The sequence below is a fragment of the Delphinapterus leucas genome, chromosome 2, assembly GCF_059928025.1.
Source record: "Delphinapterus leucas isolate spDelLeu-1000000601 "Yukka" chromosome 2, BTC_Dleu_Yukka2, whole genome shotgun sequence".
Taxonomy (NCBI): domain Eukaryota; kingdom Metazoa; phylum Chordata; class Mammalia; order Artiodactyla; family Monodontidae; genus Delphinapterus; species Delphinapterus leucas.
Genome location: NC_143130.1, coordinates 34,926,560 through 34,945,377, shown reverse-complemented (window position 1 = coordinate 34,945,377; position 18,818 = coordinate 34,926,560). Strand labels below are relative to the sequence as shown.

The 18,818-nt window shown below is 42.2% G+C and overlaps 1 protein-coding gene across 1 annotated transcript in view; it reads left to right on the top strand.

Annotated features, from left to right (window-relative positions):
* The window catches only part of TRPM1 (transient receptor potential cation channel subfamily M member 1), an 83,434-nt gene extending 65,040 nt beyond the window's left edge, over positions 1 to 18,394 (top strand). The window contains exons 25-26 of the mRNA XM_089906676.1: positions 646 to 778; positions 15,582 to 18,394. Of these exons, the coding sequence (XP_089762802.1) occupies positions 646 to 778; positions 15,582 to 16,839 (1,391 nt within the window). The 3' untranslated portion in view covers positions 16,840 to 18,394. The remainder of the gene's footprint in view (positions 1 to 645; positions 779 to 15,581) is intronic.
* The last annotated feature ends 424 nt before the right edge of the window (positions 18,395 to 18,818 follow it).

Genomic DNA, 18,818 nt, shown 5'->3' with positions numbered 1-18,818 from the left:
ATAAATTTATTTATTTATTTATTTTTGGCTGCGTTGGGTTCTTGTTGCTGCGCGAGGGCTTTCTCTCTAGTTGCGGCGGGTGGTGGTACTCTTCTTTGCGGCGCGTGGGCTTCTCATTGCGGTGGCTTCTCTTGGTGCGGAGCACGGGCTCTAGAGCACAGGCTCAGTAGTTGTGGCGTACGGGCTTAGTTGCTCCGCGGCATGTGGGACCTTCCCAGACTAGGGCTCGAACCCGTGTCCCCTGCGTTGGCAGCCAGATTATTAACCACTGCACCACCAGCGACGTCCTCAAAATGCTTTTAGTGTGTTGCATGTAAAGAGAATGGGAAAATACTCCTGTCCACTTGACTCTATCCATAAAATACATGCAAAACCTTTTCCAGAAAATCATACTTGGTTTCGCTTTCCAAATAGCTGTAATTTGGATTTTTGTGTTAAAAAGTGAGCCGTTTAGCTCCACCAGAAATATCAATATGATCGCCGCATATTACAAGGAGTCTTTGTGTGATATAACCAGTGGCAGGAGCAGGGCGCTGCCTGCAACGGGTGGGGAAGGGAGCTTGGTTAAAGGCGGGCTGTGAAATTCGAAAGGGTGCATCTACCTGGCTGGTTTCTCACGTGGCAACCGCTTCTGCCTTTGCACAGAGCTGTTTCTCAGCGACGAGGAGCTGAAGAGGCTGCACGAGTTTGAAGAGCAGTGTGTCCGGGAGCATTTCCAGGAGAAGGAGGACGAGCAGCAGTCGTCCAGCGAGGAGCGCATTCGTGTCACCTGTGAGAGGTGCGCCTGGGGCGTGGCCACCGCGGGGCGCGGGGTGCAGGGCCAAAGGGTGCGGCTCCTCCGTCCTGTCTAAGCGGAATGCCAAGTCCATTTACACATTCACTCCCAGTTCTGTTGACTCAACGTTGGCTTTTGAACGTGTTCCCCACCCCCCAAAGTAGTGTGAAAGTTCCAAATGATGGTTATATATTGTATATAGAATTGAATGATGACATTTATCACAAATATTCCAGGCCAAAACCAAACCAAAACAAACAAAACCCTAATGGTTCTTGCCCGCCCCCAAAGTGGGCGCTTTTACAATACAATACATGGAGAGAACCGTCAGGTGCAGGGCTGTGTAACTGCTGGGGACGTTTCTCCACGCCCTTGACATATGTTGTTGCCTTGGCCAAGTGTGGTCGGCCCCGGCTTGACCTCCTGATCCTGACTTGTGCTCTCCTTGCACCTTCCCAACACCTTTCCAACCTCACGGAGCAGAGGTACAGGAGGGGCAGAGGCGTCTGTCTTGGGTACCCAGCAAGATCAGCAGCATCAAGATGTCAGTGCTTACTACGTGGGGAATGGACGGCTTGCCTGTATGGGGCAGTGAGTAAATGAGCAGAGGAGGGCAGGTCAGAGAGGAACAGAAAGGGTGATGTGTTCCATACTTCATAGTATTGCTTTTCCTGCGGCTGCAAACTGCAGAGCAACCAGCAAAGGTAGACGGGAACGATCAACCCACACTGGAGACATATTTTGAATCATAATTTTTGAGAACGTTGGTCACTTCATAAAAGCAACTGAAGCTTGTTAAAGAGCATGAGAATTGATAAAACGTTGTTCCAAAGAGTTTAATCAACAATGCATGTAGAAGGATGAGCGTGGCGAGGGAGACGTGCCTAAGGGGGTTCCAGAGCATCATTCTATCCTGGAGTCTTCAGCATTAAAGTTTTCTGATACCGTGTATATCGTCTGATATACGTGTGTATATCGAGAAACATAAAAACATGGTAGGACTTCAAGAGAATATTTCAGCACATATTTCCCAATCAGGGGCCCCAGCAATTATAGCAGAATTCACGATACACCGTGAAATCTTCGTGGTGGGTGTTCAGGCCAGTGCCTCCACCTCAGCCCACAGGAGGGATGATGCCCCCGGCAGCTGCAGAGCTCTACCCCTCCCACCCTCCTAGACCTAGTCAACTTGCAATCCTACCAGCCAAACTCAAAGGTTATCTGCACCAACCTTCGGCCTTAATAAGGTATATTTTCAATAAAACTTTGGAACAGTTCTTTGCTATTTTACTGGTAGTGACTAACCTTTCAAGATATAACCATGATTTCATTACGAGAAAGATAAAGTGCCCCCATCTTGATAACCTAACTTCCACTTTCTAGGTAGACATTAACTTGAATGGAATCACAGGCGTAATTTACCATGGGTGGAAATGGTATTCTCTTTCACCCTGCCTCCTCCCCTCCTCCCTTCCCAGAGCAGTGTTTGGATTTTTACCCTTTTTGGACCAAGGCTCCAGGGATGTGGTTGTCAGGTCGCTACCAAATTGCATTTTCCCCTTGGGGCTCCGAGCACACGTAAGAGGAATGAAAGTGCGCAGGGCGGTAAAAGCAGGCTACTTCCCGTTTGCCTTGGCTGAGCTCCCCGGGGGTGACGGGAGCACATTCCTGCCCCTCCGGTTCCCTTTGTTGACTCTTTCTTGGCTGAATCATAGGTGAACGCCAGAGACAGAAGGAGGAGGTCCGGAAAAGGGAGCTTTCCATCACCCTTAACCAGGACCTCTGGGGAGCAAGAGATGGTGGGAGAATGGGAAGAATTAGTTATTTCTACCTAACTGTTGGCACCAGTGATGACTTTTTTTTCTTTTCTTTTATTGAAGTATAGTTGATTTACAATGTTGTGTTAGTTTCAGGTGTACAGCAAAGTGATTCAGTTATACATATACATATATCCACTCTTTTTCAGATTCTTTTCCCATATAGGTTATCACAGAATATCGAGTAGAGTTCCCTGTCCTATAAAGTAGGTCCTTGTAGGTTATCTGTTTTATATACAGTAATGTGTATATGTTAATCCCAAATTCCTAATTTATCTACTTTTTCTGTAGTCACTTTTTTTTTTAATTGAAGTATAGTTGATCTACAATGTTTCGGGTGTACAGCGAATTGGTTCTGTTATAGTGGTTCCATCATACATATATATACATACATATATATATATAAATTCTTTTTCAGATTCTTTTTCCTCATAGGTTATTACAAGATGTCAAATATAGTTCCCTGTGTTATACAGTAGGTGCTTGTCACTTATCTATTCTCTACATAATAATGTGTATCTGTTAATCCCAAATACTTAATTTATCCCTCCCACCAGTGATTACTTTTAAAATCAAATTTTTGAGTACTCAGATGTCTCTGCCACTTCTTTAATCTTCCTTATAGATTTGCTTGCTTTCATTTTCTGTGTCACCATTTGCCGTTTGATGATTTTCCTGTTCTTCTCTCAGTGGGACCGGCCCCAGCACCATGCGGACGGCAGGGTCTGGTTAGGGGTTAGCGTCAGTGATCAACACCGTTGGTGTTTTTCCCTTCCTGACCTCCCTGTGGTCCAGGCACCTTGCAAAACCTGGGTCAGTGATTTGCAAACGTGTTCACACCGGAAGTTTGCATACGTGTCGTGCTCCTCCATGCAGGGTGCTTTGAGGGCTTAGGTTCAGGAACCAAATTCATGGCTTTCCCCTATTGCTTGGAAAGGTATATATAAAATTCTACCAAACTAACCATTTAATAGAATTTCAACATTTTGTAAATTCCAACATTCAGTCCCTCAAGAAGAGATGTACCATGTGACTCAGTTTTTAGCTAACACAGCGCTGGTTGCAGCCGGGCATTTAACCCAAAGCCCCAGCCACCAGCCCACTTAGCTGTCTCAAGGCACCGCCCTCAGGCTTTTCCTCCCAAAACGTCCCCCCGGGGCTCCATGAATAGCACCACTGCCATCTCATTCAGCAAGACAGTCACTGGCAAAGCATTTGGAGTCCTCCCTCTTCTGCACTAACAATCCCCAAGTCGGATAACTTCCCCTCACGTATAAATCATGGTCCACCCACATCTTTCCTTCTCTACCCTCAGCACCTGAGTACAAGCCAGCATCATTTTTCACTTGGGTTCTTGCAGCTGTCCCCTCAGAAATCAGTCCTCGGAATTCAGTCCTGATCTTTCAGTCCATTTTACACCAGAGAGACTCTAACCAGCCCCCACAGCCCCCATCACCAGCTCGCCTGAAAAGCCCCCTCAGTGGCTCCCACTGCTCCTGGGCCCATGAGGCCCTGCCATCCGTCCAGCCGCACCCTGGACTGTCCGCCCCTCATGCTCAGTCCTCCAGTCTTGCTGGCCCTCTTCCACCCCCTCAAAGCCACTGCTTTCTTCCTGCCGCAGGCACTTTGCACATCCTCTTCCCTCCACCTGCTCATCTTTTGGAACTCTGCCCAAATGCCAATTCCTTCTGGCAAACTTCCCTGACCGCTTCACACCTTAGTAGACTAGGTCAGGGCTCTTGGAGTCTAAGCCCCACGAAGGCAGGGACCAGCTACAAATTCCACTCACCACGGTGTTCCCAGAGCCTGCACATGGCCACGTTAGCAGGAGCTCGATTTTTTGGAATGAATGAATGACTCCAAAGTTTGTCTCTTGATTTGAATGCAACTTTCTGTCCTGACCTCCATGAGTTCCCTCCTGGAATATCAAATAGGAAACCAACAATGCTCCCTCTGGATTCAAAACTTTGGTTTTACTCTTAGGGATGAGGAATAACCTCAGTATGCAAATGATTCTGGTCCCTGTAAAAGGAAGGATCCTTCAGATCAGTAAGATCAAAACAAGAGTTGGTGTTGGTACATGTTGTCTCTTTACCCAAAGGCATAATATCAAATAAGCAAGAGGGCTGGTGCGGGGACAACATTTACAAATAACTTCCCAGCACGACCAAGGTAGAACTGGTCAACCTAAACATTCTATTCTCGTCTCACCAGTTTAATAACTGGTAACAAGTATCCCTATCAATTGGAGCTTGAAGCCCACCTCTGTGTCTCTCGCAAACCCACTGTCGAACACACCTTTCTTTTTGTGCTTTGGCATCCCCATCACTGGTCCACAGGTTCCAGAGCAATTGAGTTGGAAAGAATCCTTTCTGACAAAACTTTGTTATATATTCAGCTTCCTTTTCTCGAACAATGAGAATTATGTAATCCAGTGTGTTTACCTTTTTTCATGGCTTCAAGGAAGCTTAGCACCAAACTTAATATTTAATTATAACAAGTGTATTATTGTAAGGTTTGGGAATGTGTGGTGTATATTGCTCTCCTTATCTCCTCTACTCTTTCATATATTTTATAACATTTACATAAATTTATTTTCTATGTCTGATATTTCAAAGTATGCAGGATATAACTCATAAATCACACATTTTAAATGCAGTTGGTCCTATACTTAAGGAGCTATAGGTCGTAGAGTAGCCAAACCTATAATAGCGGGCTCTGATTCCCCCAAAACCCTCTGGGTTAAGTGGTTTCTTGTCATATTTGTGGATCTGGGTTAAGGTCTTGGGTTTCCTGTCGGCTTGATGGGAAATCAGCAGTTGATCTTGAGATCTTCTTTGGCGTCCTCTTTCCAAGTGACCAGGAAGAGAAGATTATGGTAAGAAAGACCCTGAAAAGAAAGACAAGGACAGAAACAAGACAGTAATTAGAAAAAGACCTGAAAGAAAGATCAGTCTTAGAAAGGAGGTGGTGATTCCTCTGATGGAGAGAAAGCCATCCAAAGACACACACGTAGGGATGGAGAAGGTTGGGGAAGAGCTCACCTGAATGCCTTAATCTTATAAATTAATAAGAGCCAAGGGTGCTTGGATGATGGGGGAGGGGTGGGATGAAGTGGTGGAGTTTTGACATGCCTAGTAAATGACAATCTTGTCCCTTACCTGACTCTGAAAGCCAATTCAGAGAAAGACGCAGACATCAGACAGAGGTTAAAATCTCAGCTTTATTAGTAATAAATGTTGTGCTAGAGGGTGTGGTCCAGTTCTTGCCAAATGCACACCCCAGACGTAGATGTCCCCACCCAGTCACAGGCAGCACCAGCAGCCTGCAGGCCTCCCTTCTTCCCTGCTAAGCTTACCGTTCGACCTAGACAAAGTGAGAATCCACGCATCCTGCAGGCAGCTGGCTCCCAAAGAGAGAGAGAGAAGCATACTCATGTCCTGGTCCCCAAACTCCAGCCAGAAAATTAATTCTCTCAAGAGTAAATGAGGGACTTCCCTGGTGGCGCAGTGGTTAAGAATTCGCTGCCAATGCAGGGGACACAGGTTCGAGCCTTGGTCTGGGAAAATCCCACATGCTGCGGAGCAACTAAGCCCATGAGCCACAACTACTGAGCCCGCATGCCACAACTACTGAAGCCCACACGCCTAGAGCCCGTGCTCCCCGACAAGAGAAGCCACCACAATGAGAAGCCCATGCACCGCAACAAACGGTAGCCCCCACTCACCGCAACTAGAGAAAGCCCGCGCGCAGCAACAAAGACCCAACACAACCAAAAATAAATTTATTTTTTAAAAAAAGAGTAAATGAAAGGCTGAATCACCCAATTGACCAAGTGAAACTCAAATGAAAAAAAAAATGAAAGCAATATAAGAGACCTATGGGATAATATAAAACGTGCCAATCTATACATAATAGGGATCCTGGAAGGAGAAGAAAGAGAAAAGGGGATTGAAAATGTATTTGAAGAACTTACGGGCTCTCACATGTATTAATGTTGATTTTGTCAGGGATTGCATTCTGTGTTCTAGTGAACAGGCCCTTCCTTCTACACAAAGCAAGTGCGTGACTCTGAGTACACTAATTATTGTCATTTGTTAAATGGATCTGATTGAGCTGTAGCCAGATTGACTGATGCATCTTTACTAAAGTGCATGTAACAACACAAAAAATAAAAAAAGAATACTCTGCCTGGTAAGAGTGTTGTGTGCCTGAGGCCTTGGGCCAAGCAGTATCAGTTTGGTCAAATTGTTTATGCTAACAATATGATTCATGGTGAATGCCTGCTTTTTCCTGGGGATCTGGAGTCCGAACAGCTGAGATAAATCATGCTGGCACTGCATGTCTACATGACTGATCCCCAGTAAAAACCCTGGACACCAAGGCTCAGGTGAGCTCCTCTAGTTCCCTGGTTGCACATCTTATCACAAATCATTGCTCAGAGAATTAAGCACATCCACGCAACTCCCCTGGGAAAGAAGTTTTGGAAACTTGCACCTGGTTTCTCCTGGAAATCATGCCCCACACATCTTTCCCTTTTCTCTCTTTTAATTTCTATCCTTTTACTTCAATAAACCACAGCCACAAGTGTAATAACAATAAAAAAATAAAAAAATTATGGCTGAAAACTTCCAAAACCTAAAGAAGGAAACAGATATCCAGATACAGAAAGCAAGCACAGAAGGTCCCTAACAAGATAAACGCAAACAGACCTGCACCAAGACATATTATAATAAAAATGGCAAAAGTTAAAGAGAGGATTCTGAAGGCAGAAAGAGAAAAACAAAGAGTTAATTACAAGGGAAACCCCATAAGGCTATCAGCTTATTTCTCTGCAGAAATGTTGCAGGCCAGAAGGGAGTGGCAAGATATATTCAAAGTCATGAAAGGGAAAATTCTGCAACCTAGGAATACTCTACCCAGCAAGATTATCAATTAGAATAGAAGGAGAGAGAAAGAATTTCTCTGACAAGCAAAAACTAAAAGAATACAGCGATATCAAACCTGTCCTACAGGAAATATTGAAAGGTCTTCTCTAAATAGAAAAGAAGTAAGAATCTATGCGAAAGAGAAAATCACAAATAGAAAGTAAACCACTTAAGTAAGCCAGTACACAGATTAAATGAAACGCTGGAGAGAGGCCAGGAGTTTTACAGTCATGGAAAATTCCAACATGTAAGAAGAAGCAATAAGAATGGTGGAAAGGAACCCGCCCAGCAACATTACAGACTTGAAGCCAGTAGGGAGGATTTGAGTTCACCTTGAGGGAAAATGCAGTAGGAAAGTTGCTAGCCAAGAGATTGCCTGGTGGGAATAATAGCAACCCAGCTGTGACTTTGTATTGGGCCAAGTCAGTGTGGCTCCGTGACTCTCATAGGTGACCGTGACATACTATAGCCCAAGGGCGAGGATGCAGAAAATGAGTGATGCATGAGGCACAGCAACAGGGAGGTTGATGGGACCTTGCGGGTACCGTGGTGATGTCAGGGTTTGCAAATGGCAGCATAAACATATTACATCGCCTCCAGCCACCATTTATTCCTGCCCAGCCCTGGAGTCCTAGTCGTGATAGATGAAGGCTTAGGGATTGTCACTACTGTGTTGGAAGTAAGGGAGAGACAACCCAGGATATATCAATAAAAGCTTCACTGAGTGCCTGACCCGAGTCTGGCCAGTGTAGAGAACATAGTCAGAAAAGGCTAATGATTTAGATGATCTGAATTCTAGAAACCAAGGAGGTCTGAGGTGTGGCAATGTTGGTGTGTATAAATGATGCAGCATAGAGGTAGAATCCCAGAGAGCTTAATATTCTTTCAGCAACTACTCAGACTTTTGCTTACTAAAAAGAATGAGGACAGAAGATTTAAGACTTGAGTCTTGTTCTTTGTTTAGTCTTTCACATATAAAAACTCCGTAAGTAAGCACAACCAGGTTCTACCCTGGCTGTTCTCTCTACAATTACTAAACTTAAAAGGCAGCCCCATATGAAGAAGCAGATGGAAATTAAAATAGCTGAATGTAGAATTTGGACAGGATGAGACAGCTTTATGATCTATAGACCTGAAATTAAATGACAGGGTAGGAATAGTCTTAAAACTCAATATAGGCGACCATGGGATCTTGAAACATGGATTTCGTCAAGTATGAACTGGACCTTGTTGCTCCACTAACATTAAGTTTTTGTGTTAACTTTTAACTCTGTCATTAAGGAAATGTTCCCATGTAATTTATGAGATGCCTGGCAGGTAAAGGGTGATTGTTGCACATGAAAAGATGACTGTACATAAAACAAGTTTTAATAACTGGCTTACTACAGAGCTCCCAACATCTATGTTCTGTTCTTAGGAAAGACACACAGGACTCTTACCTTGAGAAAGTGAATTTGGACATTATATTTAATAGATCAGAGTCTATGAAAGTCCAATAAAGTTATTCCCTACATAGGCATATATTCTCTTAGAAGTCACTACAGAAGTTCCACAAATTTTATAGATTGTCGTGCCTATTATTTGAATGGAATAGAAAACATTATTCACAGTGCCTTAACAAAAATGCATTTTAGTTAAACTCCTTTCAGGTTTAGTGGTATAAGATTCAAAATCAAAACCCCTAGGTACTAGATATACTGAGATACGGATAAAAAATACTTGAAGATTTGTAACCACCCCTACTCATATGGTCACGTCATTCTATACCTGTTCAGCACCTAGAGTTCAGGGAGTACTTTCACTGAAAAGGTTTTGAAACTAAACTGAAACTGAAATCACAGCCCACAGAAAGCATCCATAAAAGATAAAAAATGATAAACTGGATTTCATCAAAATAAAAATCTTTCGCTCTACAAAAGACACTGCTAGAACAATGGAAAACAAGGTACAGACTGGGAGAAAACATATGCAAATCATACATTTGCTGTAGGACTTGGGTACAGAATATCTAAAGAACTCTCAAAACAATAATAAGGGGGAAGTGACCCAATGAAAAATGGGCCAAAGATTAGAAGAGACACACCGGGGAAAACATAAGTTTGGCAAATAAGTATATGAATCTATGTTCAACATTATTAGTTATTAGTAAAATGCAAGTTAAAACTACGATGAGATACTTCTACACACATATTACAGTAGCTAAAAGTTTTAAATATCAGTAATACCAAGTGCCAAAAATGACACTGAGTACCTGCTGGTACACATATACTGCTCATGGGAATATAAATTCTGAAAAATGGTCTGGTAGTTCCTTTTTTTTATTGAAGTCTAATTGATTTACAATGTTGTGTTAATTTCTGCTGTACAGCAAAGAGACTCAGATATATATATATATATATATATATAGATATATATAGATATATATACACATTCTTTTTTTATATTCTTTTCCATTATGGTTTATCTCAGGATATTGAATATAGTTCCCTGCACTATACAGTAAGACCTCGGTGCTTATCCATTCTATATGTAATATTATAGTTTGCATCTGCTAATCCCAAACTCCCAATCCATCTGTTCCCCACACCCCCCACTTTGGCAACTACAAGTCTGTTTTCTATGCCTGTGAGTCTGTTTCTGCTTCAGAGATAGGTTCATTTGTGTCATATTTTAGATTCCACATATAAGTGATATCGTGTGATATTTGTCTTTCTCTGTCAGATGTACTTCGCTTAGTATCATAATCTCTAGGTCCATCCAATTCACTACAAAATAACTCAATTTCGTTTCTTTTTATGGCTGAGTAATACTCCATTGCATATATGTGCACCACACCTTCTCTATGCACTCACCTGTCGATGGACACTTAGGCTGCTTCCACGTCCTGGCTACTGTGAGTAGCGCTGCAGTGAACACTGGGGTGCGTGTACTTTTTTGAAGTATATTTTTCTCCAGATACATGCTTAGGAGTGGGATGCTGGGTCATATGGTAGCTCTACTTTTAGTTTTATGAGGACCCTCCATGCTGTTCTCCATAGTGGCTGCACCAGTTCGCATTCCCACCAGCAGTGCAGGAGGCTCCCTTTCCTCCACACCCTCTCCAGCATTGATTTGGCAGTTTCTTAGAAAGTTAAACACACACTCATCATATGAACCGCTCCTAGGTATTTATCCCAGAGAAATGAAAACTTATTGGTTCAGCCACTCTGGGAGCCAGTATGGAGTTTCCTCAGAAAATTAAAGATACAGCTACCCTACAATCTAGCAATCCCGCTTCTGGGTATTTATCCAAAGGAAATGAAAACAGGTTACCAAAGAGACATATGCACCCCATGTTTATGGCAGCATTATTCACAAGAGCCAAGATACAGAAACAACCTAAGTGTTCGTCCATATCATGTAATACTACTCAGCAATGAAAAGGAACAAACAACACGTGCAACAACTTGCGTGAATGTCAAAGACATTATGCAGAAAGAAGCCAGTCTCAAAAAGTTACCTACTGTATGATTCTCTTTATTTGACGTTCTCAGAAATATAAAACTATAGGGATGAAGAACTGATCAGTGGTTGCTAGGATTAAGGGTAGGGGAGGGTGTGACAACAAAGATTTAGCACAAGGGAGTTTCGAGGGGTGGTAGAATTACTCTGGATCCTGATCATGACATTGGTTATAGAAATTTATACATGTTAATATCCATAGAACTGTACACCAAAATAAAAAATAGTCAATTTACTGTATGACAGTTTAAAAAAGAAAACATGATGTTAGAAATATGACGTATTAGAAATATGTCGTTTAGACGAAATCAACTTTATTTAATGGGAAAGCCAAACAAATCGCTTTGGACCTAGAACAGTTTTTTGTTCTGTGCTGAAAAATTATTTCATTCTGTGCCTAAAGGAATGCAGAATTAAGATGTCACAAGTTAGGGACTTTCCTGGTGGCACAGTGGTTAAGTATCCACCTGCCAATGCAGGGGACAGGGGTTTGAGCCCTGGTCTGGGAAGATCCCACATGCCGTGCAGCAACTAAGGCCATGTGCCACAACTACTGAGCCTGTGCTCTAGAGCCCGCAAGCCACAACTACTGAAGCCCATGAGCCACAACTACTGAAGCCTACGCGCCTAGAGCCCGTGCTCCGCAACGAGAAGCCACTGCAATGAGAAGCCTGCACACCACAATGAAGAGTAGCCCCCACCCACCGCAACTACAGAAAGCCCATGAGCAGCAGCGATGACCCAATGCAGCCAAAAATAAAAAATAAATTAAAAAAAAAAAAGATGTCACAAGTTTGGAAAGCTCATATCTCACTATGAGCTCTGTCATAAATGATAAATTTCTCTTATATGTTTTCCTGCCATTCAGTGTGTCAGTAGATATGGGGCTCTTGTCAAATTGCTTCCTACAGAGCCTCTCTTTCCCCATCTGAGATGGAAATCTCTCCTTGGATTTCCATCTACAGATGTCATGTCAAGGTTTGTGAAACATGTCTAAGTCATTGTGGGAAGTCACAGAACAAGGCTGACATGGGAGATAGTTCCTCATGCATCCTTTTTGTTAAGCATTCCAGATCGAAGTGAACTTCACCTCAGTTTTTTTTTTCTTTCTTCTTTCACACATACTCTAGAAACTCAACACGACTTCCCTTGATTTGGCGTAGCTGTCTAAAATGTGCTGTCTCCACCTGGTTGCTGTTTACGACGAGCTTGAAATAGCACCTGACAATTTTTCTTAACCTAAACCACATCGTGAAGCTTTGTTTCTTCCACGGCTTCAAACTAAGGGGGTGGCAGTAGGGATGGGACATTTATGGGACACCTAAAGAGGGGTCCTACACGGAGCTTGAAAACCTATTCAACGCAGGGGGGAGGGAGGTTAGGGAGGTGTAAAGGAGACAGAATCAGATGAGTTTGAGGTTTCCTTTTTCTGTGTGAGTGGCCAACAATGCTGTTATCTGGATTAGGTCACACAGGGAAAAAAACAGGCAGAGAATTATAAAAGATTTGAGAGGAAAGATACCTATCTATATTTTACCAGCTTATTTATTTTTAAAAGTTTGCACAGCTGCTTTAATCTCTAAATGTTGTGTTTGTTAAAGGAGTTCAAGTCTGTTCCAGAGGCAATGCGGTTTTTAACACAAAAGGAATGAATCCTTGGGGCAGTAGATTTGAAGTGAGCAAGGAGACATGACATTTAACAGAGAAAACCAAGTTGGACTTGAAGTCATGGAAAATTAAGAGTGCAAAGTTCTTCTGATGGTCCCTGAAATACAGGACAGGGAACACTTAGAACCTGTTGTCGGGTTCCCTATGGTAGGGAAGCTTTTTTTTTTTTTTAATTTATTGAAGTATAGTTAATTTACAAACTAACACAATGTTGTGTTGGTTTCAGGTGTATAGCAAAGCGATTCAGTTATACATACACATATATATGTTTTCCCTTATAGCTTATTACAGAATATTGAGTAGAGTTCCCTGTGCTCTACAGCAGGTCCATGTTGATTATCTATTTTAAATACAGTAGTGTGCATCTGTTAATCCCAGTAGGGAAGCTTTTAAAGAAGGAAGTCACGTCTCCTCATACATGGTGAATTTGGCGAAGTTGGTCCTCCTGGTGGCAAACTTCCAGGAAGCCAGACCCTTCCTGATCAGATGATGTGATTTCCTAAGGGACATAAAAATAGTCCTCTCCCCATGAAAAGGGTTAAGAATGGAAGCCAAGGACCCTCCCACACAATGGAGCGCAGCTGTCAATGTGGCCAACAGAAGTAGAACATGTGCAAAAGCAGTTCTGGGAGAATGTAGGACAAGGTAGCTGCAGAAGCAGCAGAGTGGGGAGAGCACAGGAGATGCAGTCGGGCGGAGGGCGGAAACGGTGCAAGAAGAGCAGCAGGTAATCAGGAAGTAGAGGAGAGGAAAGCAAGCGCAGGTGAGGGATTTTAGAAGGATATGCAGAGAGGGTAGCAAAGCCATATTAGACACAGACTCGAAGCAAACTGGGTGACCTTAAAGTCTGCCTATACATTTCCACAGAAAGATAAAAGGTGGGCAAGAAGCAACAGATAACAAAAGTACAAAGTGTTTGCCTTCACCCACGGATGAGCTTGTGAACAGACCACCACACTGCCGGGTGCAGAGGGTCCAGAGGCTCTCAGTGGGAGCCAGGATCCCCTCTGCCTGGCTACCCCAGGACAAATTCAACTTTTAGAAGGTAGTCCCAGGTCCTGGGCGTAACTTGCTGCCTTTTAGAGTTAAATATCATAAGCCGATGGAAAGAATTCATACTGTATGTATTCCTGAAATATAAAATATAGTCTACACCAGCAGGCTTTAGTTCAGGCAACACTATGGTCTCATAGGCTACTGCCTGATCTTCTAGGAGTTAAAAAAATCTAACAGCAGATATCTATAATCTGTCATGCTCTTTCTTTCTTACAACCCCATAAGGGAATACCAATTATTAAATATAGCAAACAATTTAAAGTTACTGGTATTCTTCAGATGATTTAATGACCTCTTGTCCCTGAAGTAAACCATCTGATAATCTGAACTTAATTTTTTGTTTTTAAAATTTATTTCATTGAAGTATAGTTTACAATGTTGTGTTAATTTCTTCTTACAGCAAATTGATTTAGTTTTACATATATATATATATTCTTTTCCATTATGGTTTATCCAGGATATTGGATGTAGTTCCCTGTGCTATACAGTAGGACCTTGTTGTTTATCCATCCTATATATAACAGTTTGCATCTGCTAATCCCAAACTCGCAATCCATCCCTCCCCCACCCTCCCTCCCCTTTGGCAACCACAAGTCTGTTCCCTATGTCTGTTGGTCTGCTTCTCTTTCATAGATAAGTTCATTTGTGTCATAATTAGATTCCACATATAAGTGGTATCATATGGTATTCGTCTTTCTCAGTCTGATTTACTTAACTTAGTTATGATATTCTGTAGATCCATCCATGTTGCTGTAAATGGCCTTATTTCATTATTTTCATGGCTGAGTAATATTCCGTTGTATGTATATATATATATATATATATATATATATATATATATATACCACATCTTCTTTATCCATTCCTCTCTTGATGGACATTTAGGTTGCTTCCATGTCTTGGCTATTGTGAATAATACTGCTGTGAACATAGGGGTCTTTTCAAATTACAGTTTTCTCTGGATATATGCCCAGGAGTGGGATTGCTGGGTCATATGGTAGTTCTATATTTAGTTTTTTAAAGAACCTCCATACTGTTCTCCATAGTGGCTGCACCAATTTACATTCCCACCAAGAGTGTAGGAGGGTTCCCTTTTCTCCACACCCTCTCCGGCATTTGTTGTTCATAGATTTTTTGATGATAGGCATTCTGACTGGCATGAGATGCTATCTCATTATAGTTTTTATTTGCATTTCTCTAATAATTAGCGATGAATCTGAACTTAATTATTAACAATTCATTTTCCGAATTCCCTGAACTTCAAATAAGGATGTCATTGTATTTATTTTGTCATGATAACCATTCATTGCTGACAGCTATACTCAAAACTCAGAAACCTAACTGCTAGTGTCTTCCTTTATCATCAGAGGCAACATGATGTACCAGATGAGAGACCAGAGCTGGTGCCCCTGCTGGTGCCACACTCTTTGCCAGCTGTGCGTCCGTAGGCAAATTACTTACCCCCTCCGTGACTTGATTTCCTCATCTGTAAAATGGGGATGGTGATAATAGTGCCTTCTTTATAGGTCTGTTGTGAGGGTTAAACAAGCCTAGAATAGGACCTCGGAGAGTACGTATTAATGAATACATAAGGCATTTAGAGCAATGAACAGTAAATAGCACCATATGCGTTAACCATATTTCTATTATTTTCTGATGCTCCTCACTGTAATTTTCAGTAGTTATATTAGGAGAGTGTGAAGTTTAAAAATATGCCCCAATCAGCCCATGATTCCCAAAAGCCTGCGAAATCATACAGCCACAATAACATTATATTTTTGGTTTTAATCCTTAGTTCATCTCAGTGTAATAAACCTATCCCTTTGTATCCGCCAGAGTTGAAAATATGTCCATGAGGTTGGAAGAAATCAACGAAAGAGAAAACTTTATGAAAACTTCCCTGCAGACTGTTGACCTTCGCCTTTCCCAACTGGAAGAACTATCTAGCAGAATGGTGAATGCGCTGGAAAACCTCGCAGGAATCGACAAGTCCGACCTGATACAGACCCGGTCCCGGGCTTCTTCTGAATGCGATGCAACATACCTTCTAAGGCAAAGCAGCATCAACAGTGCCGATGGCTACAGCATGTACAGGTATCTTTTCAACGGGGAGGAGTTGTATGAGGATACTTCCCGCTGCATGCCACCAGGGACAGGGTTCAGGAAAAAAGTTGGTTCCTTCCGTGTGAAGGAAGAGAAGGACCAAAGAACGCACCTGGTCCCAGAGCGTCAGGGCAGCCTTCGCCTGCCACCCAGCACAAGCACGCCAGCATCCCCAGACGGCGATCGACTTGCATCAGACAACGTGGAGGGCACCTCAGGGCCGAAATTAGGCCCAGATGTTGGGATTTCAGCTGAAGATGATGAAAGGCAGGCAGACTCTAAGAGAGGAGAAACGAGCTCCCCAGGTTTCAGTCAAACAGATGTTATGCACGGACAGAACAATTCGGATTTTCAAAGCACTCAGCTAACAGTGGAAACAACGAAGATAGAAGGCACCATTTCTTATCCCCTGGAAGAAACAAAAGTGACCCGTTATTACCCTGATGAGACGTTCAGTGCTTGTAAAGCAATGAAGTCCAGAAGCTTTGTATATTCCCGGGGAAGAAAGCTGGTCGGCGGGGTTAACAAGTGGAGTGCAGTTGGGGACCAAACATGCCCCTCCACGGTTGAGCAATGGACCACAGAGTGGAGGTATCAAGTTCAAAAGATTATGCGTTCTCAGAGCACGGATATCCCTTCCTTTGGGTCTGAAACGGCAGTGCAGGCTGAGCATCAAGGGCATTTCACAGACACCGAAGATGAAAACTGTGTTTCTGAAACAGGCCCTCAGATCTCCCGTTTGTCACTAGCTGTTACTGACAGAACTGACAAGGAAAACTCACTGTCTGTGAAAACACACCAAACTTTGGGATTCCCATCTTTAAGGTCAAAAAGTTTACACGGCCATCCTAGGAATGCTAAAGCCATTCAGGGCACCTTAGACAGATCTAGACATGCCAGCAGTGTAAGTAACTTAGCAGTTGTGTCCAGAATTACAACGGAAGACCTGAAAGTTAAGCGAGAGAAAAATTGCTCAGAAACTGAATGCTGAGTTTTGTTTCTTTGATTTTTCAGTCAGAACAACTGATGAGTCCCATCTTGGTCATCTAAACATCATCCATTTCTGAAATCATTTTCATTAAAAACGTTTGACAATTTGGACTTATTTAAAATTTAGAGTTTGATTTTAGTGCATTACAATTTAAAATGTAATGCACTAAACTTAATGTTTTGTTAGCACATGTTAGTAAACTTAGCTTTTTTAGTTGGAGTAGGATCAATGAAAGTGATAACGCTCCAGTCACGATAAATTCCTTCATCAGTATACAGGATCCTACGATCTCTTTATTTCTGGGGGCAACCGAATAGCCAAAGAAATGCCTTTGGGTGACACCAGTAGGTTACTTAAGGGAGTAAGCAACTATGTAAGAAAGGGAAATGAAAGACAAAGCAAACATGAAAAAAAAAAAAGGAGGGGTGGGGGAAAAGAACAATAAAACTATGAGGTGCAAGAAGTGAGAATTGGAAAGGGGAAGTAAACATCATATGTTCTTTATGGGTTTCTGTTTATTTTATGTTTTAATGCTTTATGTTTTAAAATTACACGATGGAAAAAAAAGGCCATGATTATATCAAAGGTCACACTGTAATAGGGTAGGGTGACCAAGAGTTTTGTTAATGTGTAAAAATAAAGTATCCCACATGAATTTTCCTGTTGTCATCTAGTCCTTGATGGCAAACACAAATTAATTGTACTTCTGTCTACACAATGGTTGGTGTAAAGCTGTGGCTAAAACCTAAAGGATACATATGTGTTCAAGGTGGGAATTCTCAAGAGCTACAAAGACGATTCATGGCTAAAAATACAAGGTGTGCTTCAACTTGTAAGTTCAAAGATACAGCATCGCCATAAACTGGCAAGGGGCAGGGGGAGGAGAGAGAGAGAGAGAGAGAGATTAATTCACAGCAGTTATGCCAAAGGTACTAATCAGAGACCACAGGAGACTTGAGAGTTTAATAGCCAGGTGAGAATCCCTGAACTGAGCTGGATTTGAGACTATTTAATCAATCCTGCTACCTGTGTTATTTGACCCAAGGATAAACCCATTCCATTTGACCTCATTCCTAAATCTCTGCTTTGGGTGCCAAGAAAACTTGCAGCCCTTTGCCACAACCTAAAAAAAGTTTTCTCAGAACAAGCTGGAGAACCTCTGACAGCTCAAGAGAGCAGGTCTGAAGAAGGCAAAGCTTTTGTTTGGAATTCTCCACCTGTCCGCTCATTACACAGGCCCCTTTTGTAGGTCACTCCCACCTTGCCTCAGGTGTGGGGCCTGAGTTTATTCCCAGAAGTCTCACTGAGTCTCCTGTAGAAGTGTTGGTTGAAAGGGATGTGTTTTTTTTTCTTAAGGTATTTATCTTACAGACCCAGAATGTGTACATTCTAATGGTGGAATTTCAGAACCTATGGCAGGGACTTTCCTTGCACACCCTGAATCATACAATATAGCTATTTATGTGCTCTACAAACTCTGTTCGACTCAAATATTAAGGGCCTATTATGCAGGGCACTAAGCCAGACTGCCTGTTATTATATTGCTATTATTCCAATATCATTCCAATGTTGCTAAATATGGAAAACTGAATATTAAGAACTAATATCCAATCTGATCAAATCTAGCAGTATCTAATACATTAAAATAGAAACACTGTACATGTTCAAAGCACTTAGCATAGACTGTTGGTGGGAATATAAAATGGCGCAGCCACTATGGAGAACAGTATGGAGATTCCTTCCTGGGCATATATCCAGAGAAAACCATAACTTGAAAAGATACATGCACCCCAGTGTTCATAACAGCACTATTTACAATAGCCAAGACATGGACGTAACCTAAATGTCCATCGATAGACGAATGGATAAAGAAGATGTGGTATAGTTATACAATGGAATATTAGCCATAAAAAAGAATGAAATAATGCCATTTTCAGCAACATGGATAGACCTAGAGATTATCATACTAAGTGAAATAA